The following is a 15,000-nucleotide window of genomic DNA, read 5'->3' as shown; positions in this document are numbered from 1 at the left end:
GTGTGTGTGTGTAGTGTATGTGTGGTGTATGTGTGGTGTATGTGTGTGTGTGTGTGTGTGTGTGTGTGTGTGGTGTGTATGTGTCTGTAGGTGTGTGTGTGTAGTGTATGTGTGGTGTATGTGTGTGTATGTGTGTCTCAGCTACAGCTCACTGCTGGATGTACCTCCCTTACTTGATGACTGTATCCAGTCCAGTCCTTGGGTAGACTGACATTTTGTTGCAAGAAGTAATAATGTTGTGTGTGTGTGTGTGTGTGTGTGTGTGTAGGTGTGTGTCTGTGAGTGTGTGTGTGTGTGCGCTTGTGTGAGCGTGTGTGTGTGTAGGTGTGTGTGTGCGCTTGTGTGAGCGTGTGTGTGTGGGCTCACAGTAACTGTCCTCTCCAGTCACTGAAGTCACGTCGGGGCAGTGAGATGGCCGGGTTGGAGTGAACAGCCAGGGGCTGACGACTCTCCAGATACGCCCACTGAACCCACCAATCTGATAACTACACACACACACACACACACACACACACACATAAGAACCCAACCTACATTTTATCTAGAGGTTTATCTGGACATCTCCAGTGTCAACGCTGTGTAACAGTTGAGTGTGTAACTCTTTGTGTAAGAGTTAAAGCTGTAACTTTATTGTGTTCCACGTAACCACACCGCTCGTGTTTTACTCCTTACTGACTACACTGAGTGTTTAAACAACGCCTCAGACTCCTCAGAGAGTCTCACGTGTGTGATGATATTTACCCAGTTGTGTGTGTATTTGGCACGTTTCTCCAGCGCCCCCTGCAGTCTCTCTCCCAGTCCCCCTGCACTGCCGAATCGCTGCACTGTCTTACGTGTGTGCTGTAGCTCATCCGGAGGTAAGAGCGGCTCCAGGGCCAGCAGGTAGCGATGCAGCGTCTGAGCTAACTGAGGAACCGGCTGAGGAGGAGGAAGATCAGACGGATGATGCACTCGTCTCACTGGGACCTAAACACACACACACACACACAATTACACAATTAACACACACTTCAAAGCCTTTCATTGCACGTGTATGATGATGAAGCTGAACGATACAATGATTATGATCTTGATGTCATCACCACACACTTAATATTAAACTTTAATATTAAGATGATGATATCTCCTCGATGATGTCTGGAACACTAAGAATCCTCATATCAGTGTTTCCTGTGATCACGCTTGACCTTCATCCTGCCTCGGTCAGGGATTCCCATAATCCAGAGCAGGGGAAATAAAACTAAATGTTGCTAAAGAACAATTATTAATCTAATAATAAATTTTACTCCACAGTCTTCAGTGATGTCTCACAAGCAGAAATGTCTCACAAGCAGGTGTTTCCATGTGCTGTCCAAGCTCTTCTGCAGAAGCTTTAAAGGATCGTAGACACAGGGATCAGACAAGAAAGAACTGAATAGAGGAAAGACAAATCAAGCTGACGTTCCTTCGCAATCGGAAGACGTCCAGCAGCAACAGCATCTCAGGTCAGGTGGAAACCGGTGGTCCACCCATCTACAGTGTGATCTACATGATCAGAAGTCATCTTCATGAACAACCTGTGGTCAAAAATCCTCCCCTGCTACAAGGAAATAAAACCAAACTATGCACAAAAGCATATTTCTGAGAACAGAAGAACTTCAGAAGGTTTTCTGGACTGACGAGTCAAAATTCTAAACATTTAGCTCTAACAGAAGGTAGCTTGTTCTCCGAAGCAAGGATGAGTGTAGAAGGATGGAGGATGGTCCCTGCAGGTCTGGGGCTGCACGTCTGTTGGGTATTTGGTCAGAATGAATGGTCTGATCAGGCAGATACTTATCCATCATGTTCTCCATCAGGGATTCATCTGATCAGTCCTGAATAACTCTAAACAAGTTAAACCTGATGACCACAAACTTACGGCCAAAGCCATCATGAAGAAGCTTCAGTAAAAAGGAGAACAAGACGTCTTGATGTCTTGAGGTTGTACGTGACCATCACAGAGCCCTGACCTCAACCGTGTGGGGTTACAGAACTGTGGTTAGTTGAACCGATGCTGTGTTTTAGGCACAAAGTGGACAAACGCACAACAAATACTGATCAGATTTACATTCTACAGTTTGTAAGTTTACATGATTATAAATAATGAACATTTGCACTTCTGAAAGCATCCAGAACTGTGTGTCATTACTGTAATATAAAGACTAAAGTGTTTAATCAGAAACTAAAGTTCACTTTGTAACCAAACACATGCATTATTTATAAATAAATAAATAAATAAAAAGTGAAATGTAACTTACTCTGGAGCGCAAAGCGAAGTTTGCTCGTGATAAAGTCTCTAAAATCATGATGACCACTAACCAAACTAGTAACCAAACAAACTAGTAACCAAACCAGTAACTAAACAAACTAGTAACCAAACCAGTAACTAAACAAACCAGCAACTAAACCAGTAACTAAATAAACTTGTAACTAAACCAGTAACTAAGTTTGCATTAAAGTATAAACACAAGCCTCAGCAGAGACACACATTATTTACATGCATAAAAACACGGATCAGAACTCTGTTTTGTTTTGTTTTGTTTTGTTTTGTTTTGTTTTGCAGTCCGAGCTCGTGCTCATCTGCACGTCCGGGGAAAGCAGGAAGAGTCCAGACCACGTGCACACTGTTTGCGACGCACCTTCGTCAAATTCGCCTCACAAACCGGAAGTGCCCTGTCTGGCTGTTGCTCGCTGTGCTTACACGTCAATGCGTCCGCCATATTGGAAAGGTCAAAATTCAATCGTAATCCAAAACAAGTCTAAGGAGAGGTGCGGATCTTATTGTAATCATTAAGGTGAAATCAGAGTTTACAACAATGTCAGTGATGAAAAACTGATCAAGGTGATAATAGGGTGAATATGTAAAGTTAACAGGATCATAACAAAGCAGAGAAATCCACTGGAGTACCCAATGTTTTGTGCCCTTGTGTAGTATTTTAATGCCTCTGTCGAGAATAAAGTTATATTTTATACTTAAGATAACAGAAACTTTCTTAGTCTTTAGTCTATGAGCTCAGTTTGTGATACATAAATAATAATAAGTCAATAAATAAATGTATTTTTGGACCAATCACAACTGACATGTAAATAAACAATCAATCAATCAAGCAATCAATCAATCAATCAATTAATCAATCAATCTTTATTTATAAAGCACATTTAGAAACAGCCGAGGCTGTACATTGAATAAAAAAGAACACATTTTAATTTTTGTAAAAACAAATCATAAAAACATAAAACAAACAGAAAACATTAAAAACAACACGCTAGGAAGACAACAATAAAAATCAGGGAGTGTTAAAAGCTAAGGAAAAGAAATATGTTTTCAAGGATGACTTGAATGTGGCAATAGAAGTGGCTAGTCTGATATATAAAGGTAGGATATTCCATAATTTGGGTCCCACAACTGCAAAGGTCCGATCACCTTGTTTTTTAAGGTGAGATCATGGTACAACAAGTAAGCATTGGTTACACGATCTTAATTTTCTGTTTCTTTTTTTTTCTTGACGGGAGAGTAGACTGGTCAAACAATCAGGGGCAAGATTATTTAATGCTTGTAAACATAAAGTAAAATTTTAAAATCAACTCTAAATTTGACGGGACGCCAGTGTAAGGCTGATAAGATGGGAGTAACCGACTCATGTTTGCGCATCTTAGTGAGAAGTCTAGCTGCTGAATTTTGAACCAACTGTAATCGAGAGAGAGATGATTGGGAGACACCATAATAAAGAGAGTTGCAGTAATCTAGACGTGATGTAACGACTGCATGGATCAATGTTTGGGAATCACTTTTGGACAAAAATGATTTTACTTTGGAAAGCTGTCGGAGATGAAAAACGCTAGATTTTACCACAGCATTAATCTGTTTGTAGGGGGGCATGGGCTTAGTGGTTAGCACGTTCACCTCACACCTCCAGGGTAGGGGTTCGATTCCCACCTCCACCTTGTGTGTGGAGTTTGCATGTTCTCCCTGTGCCTCGGGGGTTTCCTCCGGGTACTCCGGTTTCCTCCCCGGTCCAAAGACATGCATGGTAGGTTGACTGGCATCTCTGGAAAATTGTCCGTAGTGTGTGATTGTGTGAGTGAATGAGAGTGTGTGTGTGTGCCCTGTGATGGGTTGGCACTCCGTCCAGGTTGTATCCTGCCTTGATGCCCGATGACGCCTGAGATAGGCACAGGCTCCCCGTGACCCGAGGTAGTTTGGATAAGCGGTAGAAAATGAATGAATGAATGAATATTCTGTTTGTCGAATTTAAGGTTGTGGTCAAAAAGAACACCCAAGTTCCTAGTGCAGAGGGTTTCATGAGGAGCGAGAGAGCCACAGTCAACATTTACAATGCAGTTTTCCGTAGGACCAAATAGAATTATTTTGGTTTTATTTTCATTTCAGTTTAAAAAATGATTAGAGAGCCAGATCTTAAGTTCCTTCAGGCAAAAATTTTTTTAAAAAAGGATAAAATAATCCAAACCAGCTGATACTCAACTGAAGACCAAATAAAGGTTATTTACGGTAGTGTTAATTTCGTCAGACGAGACGAGACGAAATATGTTCGTCAACAAGCTTTTTTTCATGACTAAGATGAGACGATGACAAGACTGCACCACTGTCCAAAAACACTAAGACTAAATTAACATGCATTATTGTTGACGAAAAAAGACGAGACTAAAATGTTTTGTATAAAATAAAAACTAAGATAAAATCTCTCTTCATTTTCGTCTACAATTGTCTCTGCTTTTTCATCAGCTGTTACGCCTTTAAAATATTCAGCATGTTCAAGTTCAAGTTCAAGTTCAACTTTATTTGTATAGCACATTTACAAACAGCCACATGGCTGACCAAAGCGCTTCACAGTGCGTTTCACATACACACACATACACTTAAGAATACACACAAAGTAGTTCAAGAAACTAAAATAAGAATTCTTAAAAAAATATATATGTATATATGTAAATATATATAAAAATCAATAAATAATAAATAAAATAACCAGTGTAAAAGAAGGTGAGATAAATAAAACCATAAACCGGATATAAACAGACATAAACCCCTGGGCAAATCATGAAAAGGCTAGAGAACATAAGTGGGTCTTTAGCATGGACTTAAAACTAGATATGGTGGGTGCCGTCCTAATCTCTAGTGGCAGGGAGTTCCATAGTCTAGGACCGGCCACAGAAAAAGCTCGCTCACCTCTACGCTTGAGCCGTACACAAGGAACCACCAACATGGCCTGGTCAGATGAATGAAGACTTCTAATAGGAAAGTAGGGATGAAGAAGTTCAGATAAATAGAGAGGAGCGGTATTATGTAGAGACTTATAGACAAAGAGTAGAATCTTAAAATCTATTCTCTGAGAAATCGGCAGCCAGTGTAGAGATTTAAGAACAGGAGTGATGTGTTCATGTTTGCGACAGCTAGAGAGAAATCTGGCAGCAGCATTTTGAACGAGCTGGAGACGCGTAATCTGAGTTTTAGATATACCGCAATATAAAGAGTTACAGTAATCTAAGCGAGAGGTTATAAACGCATGAACAGCCATTTCTAAAGTCTTTGGGGTAAGAAAATGTTTAATTTTGGAGAGAATCCGCAGTTGGTAAAAGCTAGACCCAATAACAGACAAGACGTGTTTGTCAAATTTTAAGTGCTGATCAATAAAGATGCCAAGATTCTGCACCTGTGAAGATCTAAAAACTGATAAACTCTCTAAGTTGATGCTAGAGGACTGAGAGTTCTCATTTGGGCTAAACATTATTACCTCAGTCTTTTCTTCATTTAAAAACAGAAATTTTTGTGCCAGCCATACTTTAACCTCTTCTAAACATTTTAGAAGAGATGAGATTGCTAAAGGGTTATTTTTCCTAATTGGTAAGTAGATCTGAGTGTCATCAGCATAGAAATGAAAGGATACATCATGTTTCCGGAGAATAGAGCCCAGGGGTAGCATGTATAACAAGAATAGAGAGGGAGCTAAAATTGAGCCTTGTGGAAGGCCACAGGACAGCGCGGCGGGGGAGGAGGAAAAGTTACCCAGTTTCACTATGAACTTTCTGTCAGTTAGGTATGATTGAAACCAGCTCAAAACATTATCTTTTAGACCTACCCAGGTCTCGAGCCTTGATAATAAAAGGGAGTGGTCTATGGTATCAAAAGCAGCTGATAAATCTAAGAGAATAAGAACCACAGAGTCTCAGGAGTCAGTAGAAAGGTAGATGTCATTTAAAACTCTCAAAAGGGCAGACTCAGTACTGTGAGCAGACTTAAAACCCGATTTAAAGACCTCATAGATACAATTGTTATTCAGAAAACTTTGGAGTTGATTTAGCACAATTTTCTCCAGAATTTTTGACATGAAAGGCAAGACAGAGATAGGTCGAAAGTTTTTTGAATGGAGGGGTCCAGTGAAGGCTTCTTGAGCAAGGGAGTAACAGTGGCAACCTTAAGGTTGGCAGGGACTGAGCCAGTTTGCAGGCACTTGTTGATCAGCATGAGTTCGCGGCTTCGCTGTTGCTCAAGTTACAGGTCCGTGAAGCGGATCCCGCTTATTATATTGCTACCTACCAAATAAATCGATAATTTGACTCAAAATGATGATTTAAAAAGGAGTTTATTGATTTAAAAACAATTGTATTGTTTCCGCTAAAGAAAATAGTGCGCTCCGTTTCTACGGTTAGAATCCTGTGTGTTCGAGTGTGTGCACTGTTTACACGAGTGTTCTCAACTTCTCACTGATACTTTTGTGATTCGCGGAGTTTTGACAAGTTTTATAGCCTTGATATTGTTTCTTATTCAAAAGTGATGACAGAAAAAACTCAATCAAAATGAATAATTAGGCTTAAAAACAAATGTATATGTAAGGGAATCAAGTTTAACAATTACATGTAATATTTCTCCAAATATCATCAATAATGGTGCAATACCATGTATAACTTGCATTAAGTTGGTAATTTATATATATACACACACCTACAGTTTTGATCTTAGGCTTTTCATTAAGTTATTTATTACCACTATAACACTTGTGTTCCTGATATTATTGCATTTAATGAGGCCTCGTTGTATTTATTCTTACAATAGATTCCAGATGTGGTCAAGCTACAATTTTTTGACTAAAACTACACTGAAATTAAAAGACTTTTTGTCGACTAAAACTTGACTAAGAGACCTTGAGACGAGACTTTTAGTCGACTAAAACTAAGACTAACAAAAAAGATATGTGAATGACTAAATATGACTAAAACTAACAAGGACATTTGGCACAAGACTAAAACTAAGACTAAATTAAAAATAGGTGACGAAATTAACACTAATTTACGGTAATGTTAAATTCTGACAGACTTTTGATTGTCTGTAAATAAATCAGTGAGAAAATGACAATTTAAATCAAAACTCAGAAATGTAATTCCATAAATGTAATAATTTTGAAACCACCATGAGCAAATTAGCACAAGGAATTTTTTTGGATAGACGGAAGATGCGTACAAGGTGGAATATGTGGCACTCCGGTGGTTTAACACACTATAAAGAAAAGATTCTTGTGGAAAGTGTTCTATAATTGACATGAGAAAAGGAGAGAGATATGAACCTCCGTGTAGCAAACAGGAAGCCAGTTTAGACACGTAAACTCAGACCGCAGCATCGTCAGCACTTCCTTTTTACTTCTACCAGCATGCATGTCAGTACATTCTTGACCTGACAGCAAAACTCCAAACCTTAAGTACGCTAGTTCCAAACCACAAGGACCTTTTGACGTCACACAATGAGTTGGGGACATTGACTATGAGATAGAGGTTAGACAGGTCAGTTTAGCACCACAGGGAATGGGCAGCTATGTCCCCTAAATTGATAAGACAGCAGAGACCGAGACCTGTGGGAATGCAAACAGGGAAGAACAAAACATATTCAGTAAGAGAAGCCCATAAGTGTAGTGTCAGACGTGCTGATGGATGGAGGGAGGATCACGTGACAGATCGATTCACCATATTAGCTGATTCATCATGGCTGAAACAGAGAGCGTTAGTGTCAGACTCAGGGATTTATAACTGTAACGATTCTTCTGTCTTCAGTCTCATTACTACTCCATCACAAGGTGAGTTATTTACTCTCAGCGTTGTTCCATATAAGCTATTTTTTTCTGTACTTTTAACTGTTCTTCATTTTTTTCCCTTCCTTCCTTCATTCATTTTTTCTGTTCTTCCCTTCCTTCTCTTACTACATTAAGTCTTCTTTACATTCTCCTTCTTTCATCATTCTTATCTCTTTTGCCATCATTCCTTCCTTCCTTCTATTTCGATCCTTCTGTTTGTTCCTCCTTATTCTATCAATAATTTTTTCCTGCCATGACACTGCATAAGAAAATGACTTAAAAATGTATACAGTGAACTGTAACGTACATAAAGACTCAGGGATTTCATCATTTCGCACCATCTCAGGGGTGTGAACTACATACTCAGGTGATAGTAATAATCTGTAACAGAATCTTTTCCTAAAGGCTCTCAGATTTTATTTAACACCGCCGTTCACAGGCGTCGTGCTCCTCTGGCTGCTCTCCTGTAGATGCCGGACTCGTGGAATGATTTCGTTGAGTAATAAACGGAGAGAAAACACAAAGTTGTGACAAATAAATGTACCGTTTCACGAATATAAAGAAATGAGAAGCATACGTCGTATTTCACAAATAAATTCCATCCATTCTACAAATATTTCAACAAATGAAAAATGCACTGTATAAAAATGTGAACCTCTCTATTACACTTTGGTGTTTGAGGAAGATGGACTTCCTCCATCCAGAGAGAGAGAGAGAGAGAGAGAGAGAGAGAGAGAGAGAGAGAGAGAGAGCGTGAGAGTGAGGGGGGAGAGTGAGAGAGAGAGAGAGAGAGAGAGAGAGAGAGAGAGAGAGGGAGTTAAATTAAAGCTAAAACTGATCTGCTGGCCCAGATGCTGTATGTACCAGTTGGTTGCCAGATATTTGTGCTATATGATGGTGAGAGTCAGCAGGTTGTAAGCTGTCTGTGTCGATTCAGTCAAAACTTCACTTCACTTCAAGATCAGAGTAGAATTCTCTATAGTCTACAATTCTGATATCACAAAATAAACACTTTTTATATTCTCATTTCCTCAGAGAGTGCAAACACTTACACAACTGTATCCCACTTACACAATTGTATCCCAGTTACACAACTGTATCTCACAGGAGAACCGTAGGTTCAAGAAAATAAATGTATAAGTAGAATAAAAATACATAGGAAAGAAATCTTTACATAAGTTTTTCTTCGTTTAGATTTTTTTCTTAAAACACAGCACAAATGTGAACATTTATAAGACGTTATGCTTCAGTACTGTATGTATCTCAGTCTGTACAATTATGGTAATTAAAAGTGCGGTGCACGATCTCTGAAAGACAATGTTGACATTTGAAATCACCAAAACAAACACACCCCTAACCCAAATGGGTGTCACCCCTGTATTGATAGCTCCGCCCCACACATACATACGTAACCCAGGCAACTATTATGGCGGAACCTGCTGGGGCGGCTGGCCGAGGGGATATTTTTGAACACAATGAGTAATACTATGGTAACACAGATGTGTTTTTGTAGTACTGTGTGTTGTACTGTGAAAAGTTTAGCTCTGTTTCACGCCGAAGACGTTCAGTTCTCTCCAGCGCTGGAAAGCTAATCCTATATTAACACGGGTCCTACTTCTTACCTTATCGTAAGCCTTTTTTTGTTTTTCGTTTTTATCCTCCATATCAATGTTTCAATTGCTTTATGCTAATGTCAGACATGCGCACTGAACACTCTCTCCGCCACATATTGACAAGACACGCCCCTTTATGCTAATGTCAGACATGCGCACTGAACACTCTCTCCAATGAATATTGACAAAACACGCCCCTTTCTGCTAATGTCAGACATGCGCACTGAACACTCTCTCCAATGAATATTGAGAAGACACGCCCCTTTATGCTAATGTCAGACATGCGCACTGAACACTCTCTCCAATGAATATTGACAAGACACGCCCCTTTATGCTAATGTAAAACATGCACACTGAACACTCTCTCCAATGAATATTGACAAGACACGCCCCTTTATACTAATGTCAGACATGCGCACTGAACACTCTCTCCAATGAATATTGACAAGACACGCCCCTTTATGCTAATGTAAAACATGCACACTGAACATTCTCTCCAATGAATATTGACAAGACACGCCCCTTTATGCTAATGTAAAACATGCACACTGAACACTCTCTCCAATGAATATTGACAAGACACGCCCCTTTATGCTAATGTCAGACATGCCCACTGAACACTCTCTCCAATGAATATTGACAAGACACGCCCCTTTCTGCTAATGTCAGACATGCGCACTGAATACTCTCTCCAAAGAATATTGACAAGACACGCCCCTTTATGCTAATGTCAGACATGCGCACTGAACACTCTCTCCAATGAATATTGACAAGACACGCCCCTTTATGCTAATGTAAAACATGCACACTGAACACTCTCTCCAATGAATTTTGACAAGACACGCCCCTTTATACTAATGTAAAACATGCACACTGAACATTCTCTCCAAAGAATATTGACAAGACACGCCCCTTTATGCTAATGTCAGACATGCGCACTGAACACTCTCTCCAATGAATATTGACAAGACACGCCCCTTTATGCTAATGTCAGACATGCGCACTGAACACTCTCTCCAATGAATATTGACAAGACACGCCCCGTTATGCTCATTGGCTACAAGTTTTGTTTGTCGGCCAGACTCAGTTTTCTGAAGCATTTCTCAAACAACGTGCACCTCACCTTTAATATAAGAAATGCTCTAATGTCTTTAACAGACATTATGTAATAGGTTATTGTGTTTGGAGAGGATGATGAGGGTCAGTAAAGCGTCTGTCAGCCTGCTGTTATAGAATAGCACTTAGCCTCTATTAAAGCCCACAGACAGATAAGCAGCACTAATTCAGGCCTGTCTGTGGCTTGAACACAAGTACTCAGAAATAAAGGATGTACGTTGTGTACAGCGCTGTAGAGTACATGGTGACTCAGGGCTTCTTCCTCATGTATGACGCAAACACGTAAAAGTATGAAGGAAAACCGTGTTTTGTGCTTTCAGTTCGTACTTCTCACTTCCTCAGAGATCAACGTGAGAAATCAACACCAAAAATGTCAACATACTTTCAAAATAAATATGTTCTCTGATTCTGGATGTTACATTCTTCATCATATTTGTGCTAGAAACTGTGATCTGTTAACTATCTATAATCCTGCTTTTAAACTGAACCAAATCACACACACACACACACACACACACACACACACAGACACACACACACACACAGACACAAACACACACACACACAGACACAAACACACACACACAGACACACACACACACACACAGACACACACACACAGACACACACACACACACAGACACACACAGACACACACACACACACAGACACACACACACACAGACACAAACACACACACACAGACACACACACACACACAGACACACACACACAGACACAAACACACACACACCACACACACACCACACACAGTCACACACACACACCACACACACACACACAGACACACACACACAAACAGCCCATAACACAACAGGTGCAGGACTTCCGGTTTTCATGCTCAGAACCCGAGTGAGAGTTATTACTTTTCTCCTCAGTGTGAGACAGAAGACTGAGATGATGCTCTGTATTTTTCTTTCCCTCCTGCTCGGGCAGTGTGTGCTGCGCTCAGCTCAGTCTGGTAAGTGAAACATTCTGTATAAATATAAATGAGCAATTAATCAGGAACATTGTCAGCTTTTGTCCAGAAACAACACAATTTATGTGTGCATTTAATAATGATTGTTGTTTTACCTCATTTTAAAGATGGACTTTTCACCTGATTTTTACACATAATCCTGTGTGTGCAAAAGTATTTATCAGAAGCTTTTATACGTGATTTAGGGAAGTCCAATCTCGTGCCACGAAACTGCTAAGTGTTGCTAGTAAATCTTTCACCCTGTTATCTGGAGACTGATTACTGACCGTTACTGACATCTGAAAACTGAGAGAGGAAAATTAGTCATGCTTATAGAAGGGGACAGAAAGGTCAGAGAGAGAGAGGGAGAGAGAGAGAGAGAGACAGAGAGAGTGAGCGAGAGATACAGAGAGAGATACAGAGAGAAAGCTAGAGAGACGGAGAGAGAGAGAGAAAGAGAGAGAGATACAGAGCAATACAGAGAGAGAGAGAAAAAGACAGAGAGAGATACAGAGCAATACAGAGAGAGAGAAAGAGAGGGAGAGAGAAAGAGATACAGAGAGGGAGAGAGAGAGAGAGGGAGAGAGAGAGAGAGAGAGAGAGAGAGAGAGAGAGAGAGAGAGAGAGAGAGAGATACAGAGAGAGAGATAGAGAGAGGGAGAGAGAGAGAAAGAGAGAGAGACAGACAGATACAGAGAGAGAGAGAGATAGAGAGAGAGTGAGAGAGAGAGAAAGAGAGAGAGATACAGAGCAATACAGAGAGAGAGAGAGAGAGAGAGAGAGAGAGAGAGAGAAAAAGACAGAGAGAGAGAGAGACAGAGAGAGGGAGAGAGAGAGAGATATAAAGGGAGAGAGAAAGAGAGAGAGAGATACAGAGCAATACAGAGAGAGAGAAAAAGACAGACAGAGATACAGAGAGAGAGATACAGAGAGAGATAGAGAGAGAGAGAGAGAGAGAGAGAGAGAAAGAGAGAGACTGAGAGAGATACAGAGAGAGTGAGAGAGATAGAGATACAAAGAGAGAGAGAAAGAGAGAGAGAGTGAGATACAGAGAGAGTGAGAGAGAGAGAGAGAGAGAGAGAGAGAGAGAGAGAGAGAGAGAGAGCACATGCCTTTGGCTTTGAAAGGAGGAGAGAAGTGTACATGGTGTACATTGTGTACATGGTGTATGTGGTGTACGTGGTGTACGTGGTGTACGTAGTGTATGTGGTGTACATGGTGTATGTGGTGTATGTGGTGTACATGGTGTATGTGGTGTATGTGGTGTATGTGGTGTATGTGGTGTACATGGTGTACATGGTGTACATGGTGTATGTGGTGTACGTGGTGTACATGGTGTATGTGGTGTACATGGTGTATGTGGTGTATGTGGTGTACATGGTGTACATGGTGTACATGGTGTATGTGGTGTACGTGGTGTACGTGGTGTACGTGGTGTACGTGGTGTATGTGGTGTACATGGTGTATGTGGTGTATGTGGTGTACATGGTGTATGTGGTGTACATGGTGTATGTGGTGTATGTGGTGTACATGGTGTACATGGTGTACATGGTGTACATGGTGTACGTGGTGTACGTGGTGTACATGGTGTATGTGGTGTACATGGTGTATGTGGTGTACATGGTGTATATAGTGTACGTGGTGTACGTGGTGTACGTGGTGTACGTGGTGTACATGGTGTATGTGGTGTACATGGTGTACGTGGTGTACGTGGTGTACGTGGTGTACGTGGTGTACATGGTGTATGTGGTGTACATGGTGTACGTAGTGTACGTGGGGTACGTGGTGTACGTGGTGTACGTGGTGTATGTGGTGTACATGGTGTACGTGGTGTACGTGGTGTTAACCCCCACATCATGTGAAGAACATGTAAAACCTGTGAAATGAATAAATCCCGTGTGTAAAACTGTAGATAAACCACGTGTGTGTTTTTACAGACGTATTTGTTCAGAGAATCGCAGCAGGCAGTGAAATCACTGTTTCCTGTGAAAATGAGGGGAGAGTGTCGTGGAGTAAACAAGCTGATGGAAAGAGAGATGTTATCTTCAAAGCTTCAAATGAAGACCCTGAGCAAGTCAAACCTTCTGATGCCAGATATAAACTATTATCTAATTTATCCCTCGTAATAACAGACACGTTATTGTCCGACTCTGGACTTTACTACTGTAACGCTACTCCTGTGGTGAACCTGCAAGTCACTCAGGTAAAAGGTGAGTGTGTGTGTAAACCATCAAGTGATAAAAACTTCCAGTATTACTAAGTATTGTTTACGTCAACGTACGGCTATATAATGTAACAGATAAGCAGATTTATAAATGTTTGTAAGGGGGGCACGGTGGCTTAGTGGTTAGCACGTTCGCCTCACACCTCCAGGGTTGGGGGTTCGATTCCCACCTCCACCTTGTGTGTGTGGAGTTTGCATGTTCTCCCCGTGCCTCGGGGGTTTCCTCCGGGTACTCCGGTTTCCTCCCCGGTCCAAAGACATGCATGGTAGGTTGATTGGCATCTCTGGAAAATTGTCCGTAGTGTGTGATTGTGTGAGTGAATGAGAGTGTGTGTGTGTGTGTGCCCTGTGATGGGTTGGCACTCCGTCCAGGGTGTATCCTGCCTTGATGCCCGATGACGCCTGAGATAGGCACAGGCTCCCCGTGACCCGAGGTAGTTTGGATAAGCGGTAGAAGATGAGTGAGTGAGTGAATGAATAAATGTGTGTAATCGCTAATCTTTAATGTATGTAAGGAGTCTCCAGTGTCAGCACTTTCAGTGAGAGGTCAAAGCTTCAGGACCGATGGGTTTACGCTCGTCTACAATGTCAATGCACTAAAACTATAGAAAACTATAAACAGGAAAAGTGTGACATCAGAAATGTGTTGCTATGGTTACAGTAATAAACAAACATACAGCAATAAACAAACAAACAATAATGTCTTTATTACACTTTCCTCAGGGATCTCGACTGATCTCGACACGAACATATCTGCTCCAGGTGAGAGACAAACTGATAATAACATCTGATAGAGGATTTTATTTTATTTATGTATTATAAGTTTCCATGTCACAACCTAGCACTTAGGGTTCAGAGCGTTTATCTTTATAAACATCTTTATTATCTTATTCAGACCAACAAATATTTGGTCTAGTTTTATGAATGAATCATATTTATTTTCATTATTTGCCGAGTAAGAGAGAAGAG

At 40.7% G+C, this 15,000-nt stretch overlaps 1 protein-coding gene and 1 long non-coding RNA gene across 3 annotated transcripts in view; one reads left to right on the top strand and one right to left on the bottom strand.

Annotated features, from left to right (window-relative positions):
* The window catches only part of cratb (carnitine O-acetyltransferase b), a 9,801-nt gene extending 7,177 nt beyond the window's left edge, over positions 1-2,624 (bottom strand). Inside the window, exons 1-4 of one of the 2 annotated variants that reach the window (XM_060886911.1) lie at positions 2,399-2,624; positions 2,277-2,354; positions 742-966; positions 367-485 (exon numbers count right to left, since the gene is read on the bottom strand). In XM_060886911.1, the coding sequence (XP_060742894.1) occupies positions 367-485; positions 742-966; positions 2,277-2,324 (392 nt within the window). In that variant the 5' untranslated portion in view covers positions 2,325-2,354; positions 2,399-2,624. Of the gene's footprint in view, positions 1-366; positions 486-741; positions 967-2,276 lie in introns of both variants that reach the window. The other variant, XM_060886910.1, reaches the window with a different exon arrangement.
* A 5,112-nt stretch (positions 2,625-7,736) lies between these two features.
* LOC132857415 (uncharacterized) overlaps positions 7,737-15,000 on the top strand; it is an 8,561-nt gene continuing 1,297 nt past the window's right edge. Inside the window, exons 1-4 of the long non-coding RNA XR_009649539.1 lie at positions 7,737-8,102; positions 11,728-11,810; positions 13,745-14,017; positions 14,755-14,793. This is a non-coding gene — a long non-coding RNA (uncharacterized LOC132857415). The remainder of the gene's footprint in view (positions 8,103-11,727; positions 11,811-13,744; positions 14,018-14,754; positions 14,794-15,000) is intronic.

Source organism: Tachysurus vachellii, chromosome 14 (assembly GCF_030014155.1).
Source record: "Tachysurus vachellii isolate PV-2020 chromosome 14, HZAU_Pvac_v1, whole genome shotgun sequence".
In the NCBI taxonomy this organism is placed as follows: Eukaryota; Metazoa; Chordata; class Actinopteri; order Siluriformes; family Bagridae; genus Tachysurus; species Tachysurus vachellii.
The sequence above is the reverse complement of the archived record's forward strand: the minus strand, read 5'-3'. Positions and strand labels throughout refer to the sequence as shown.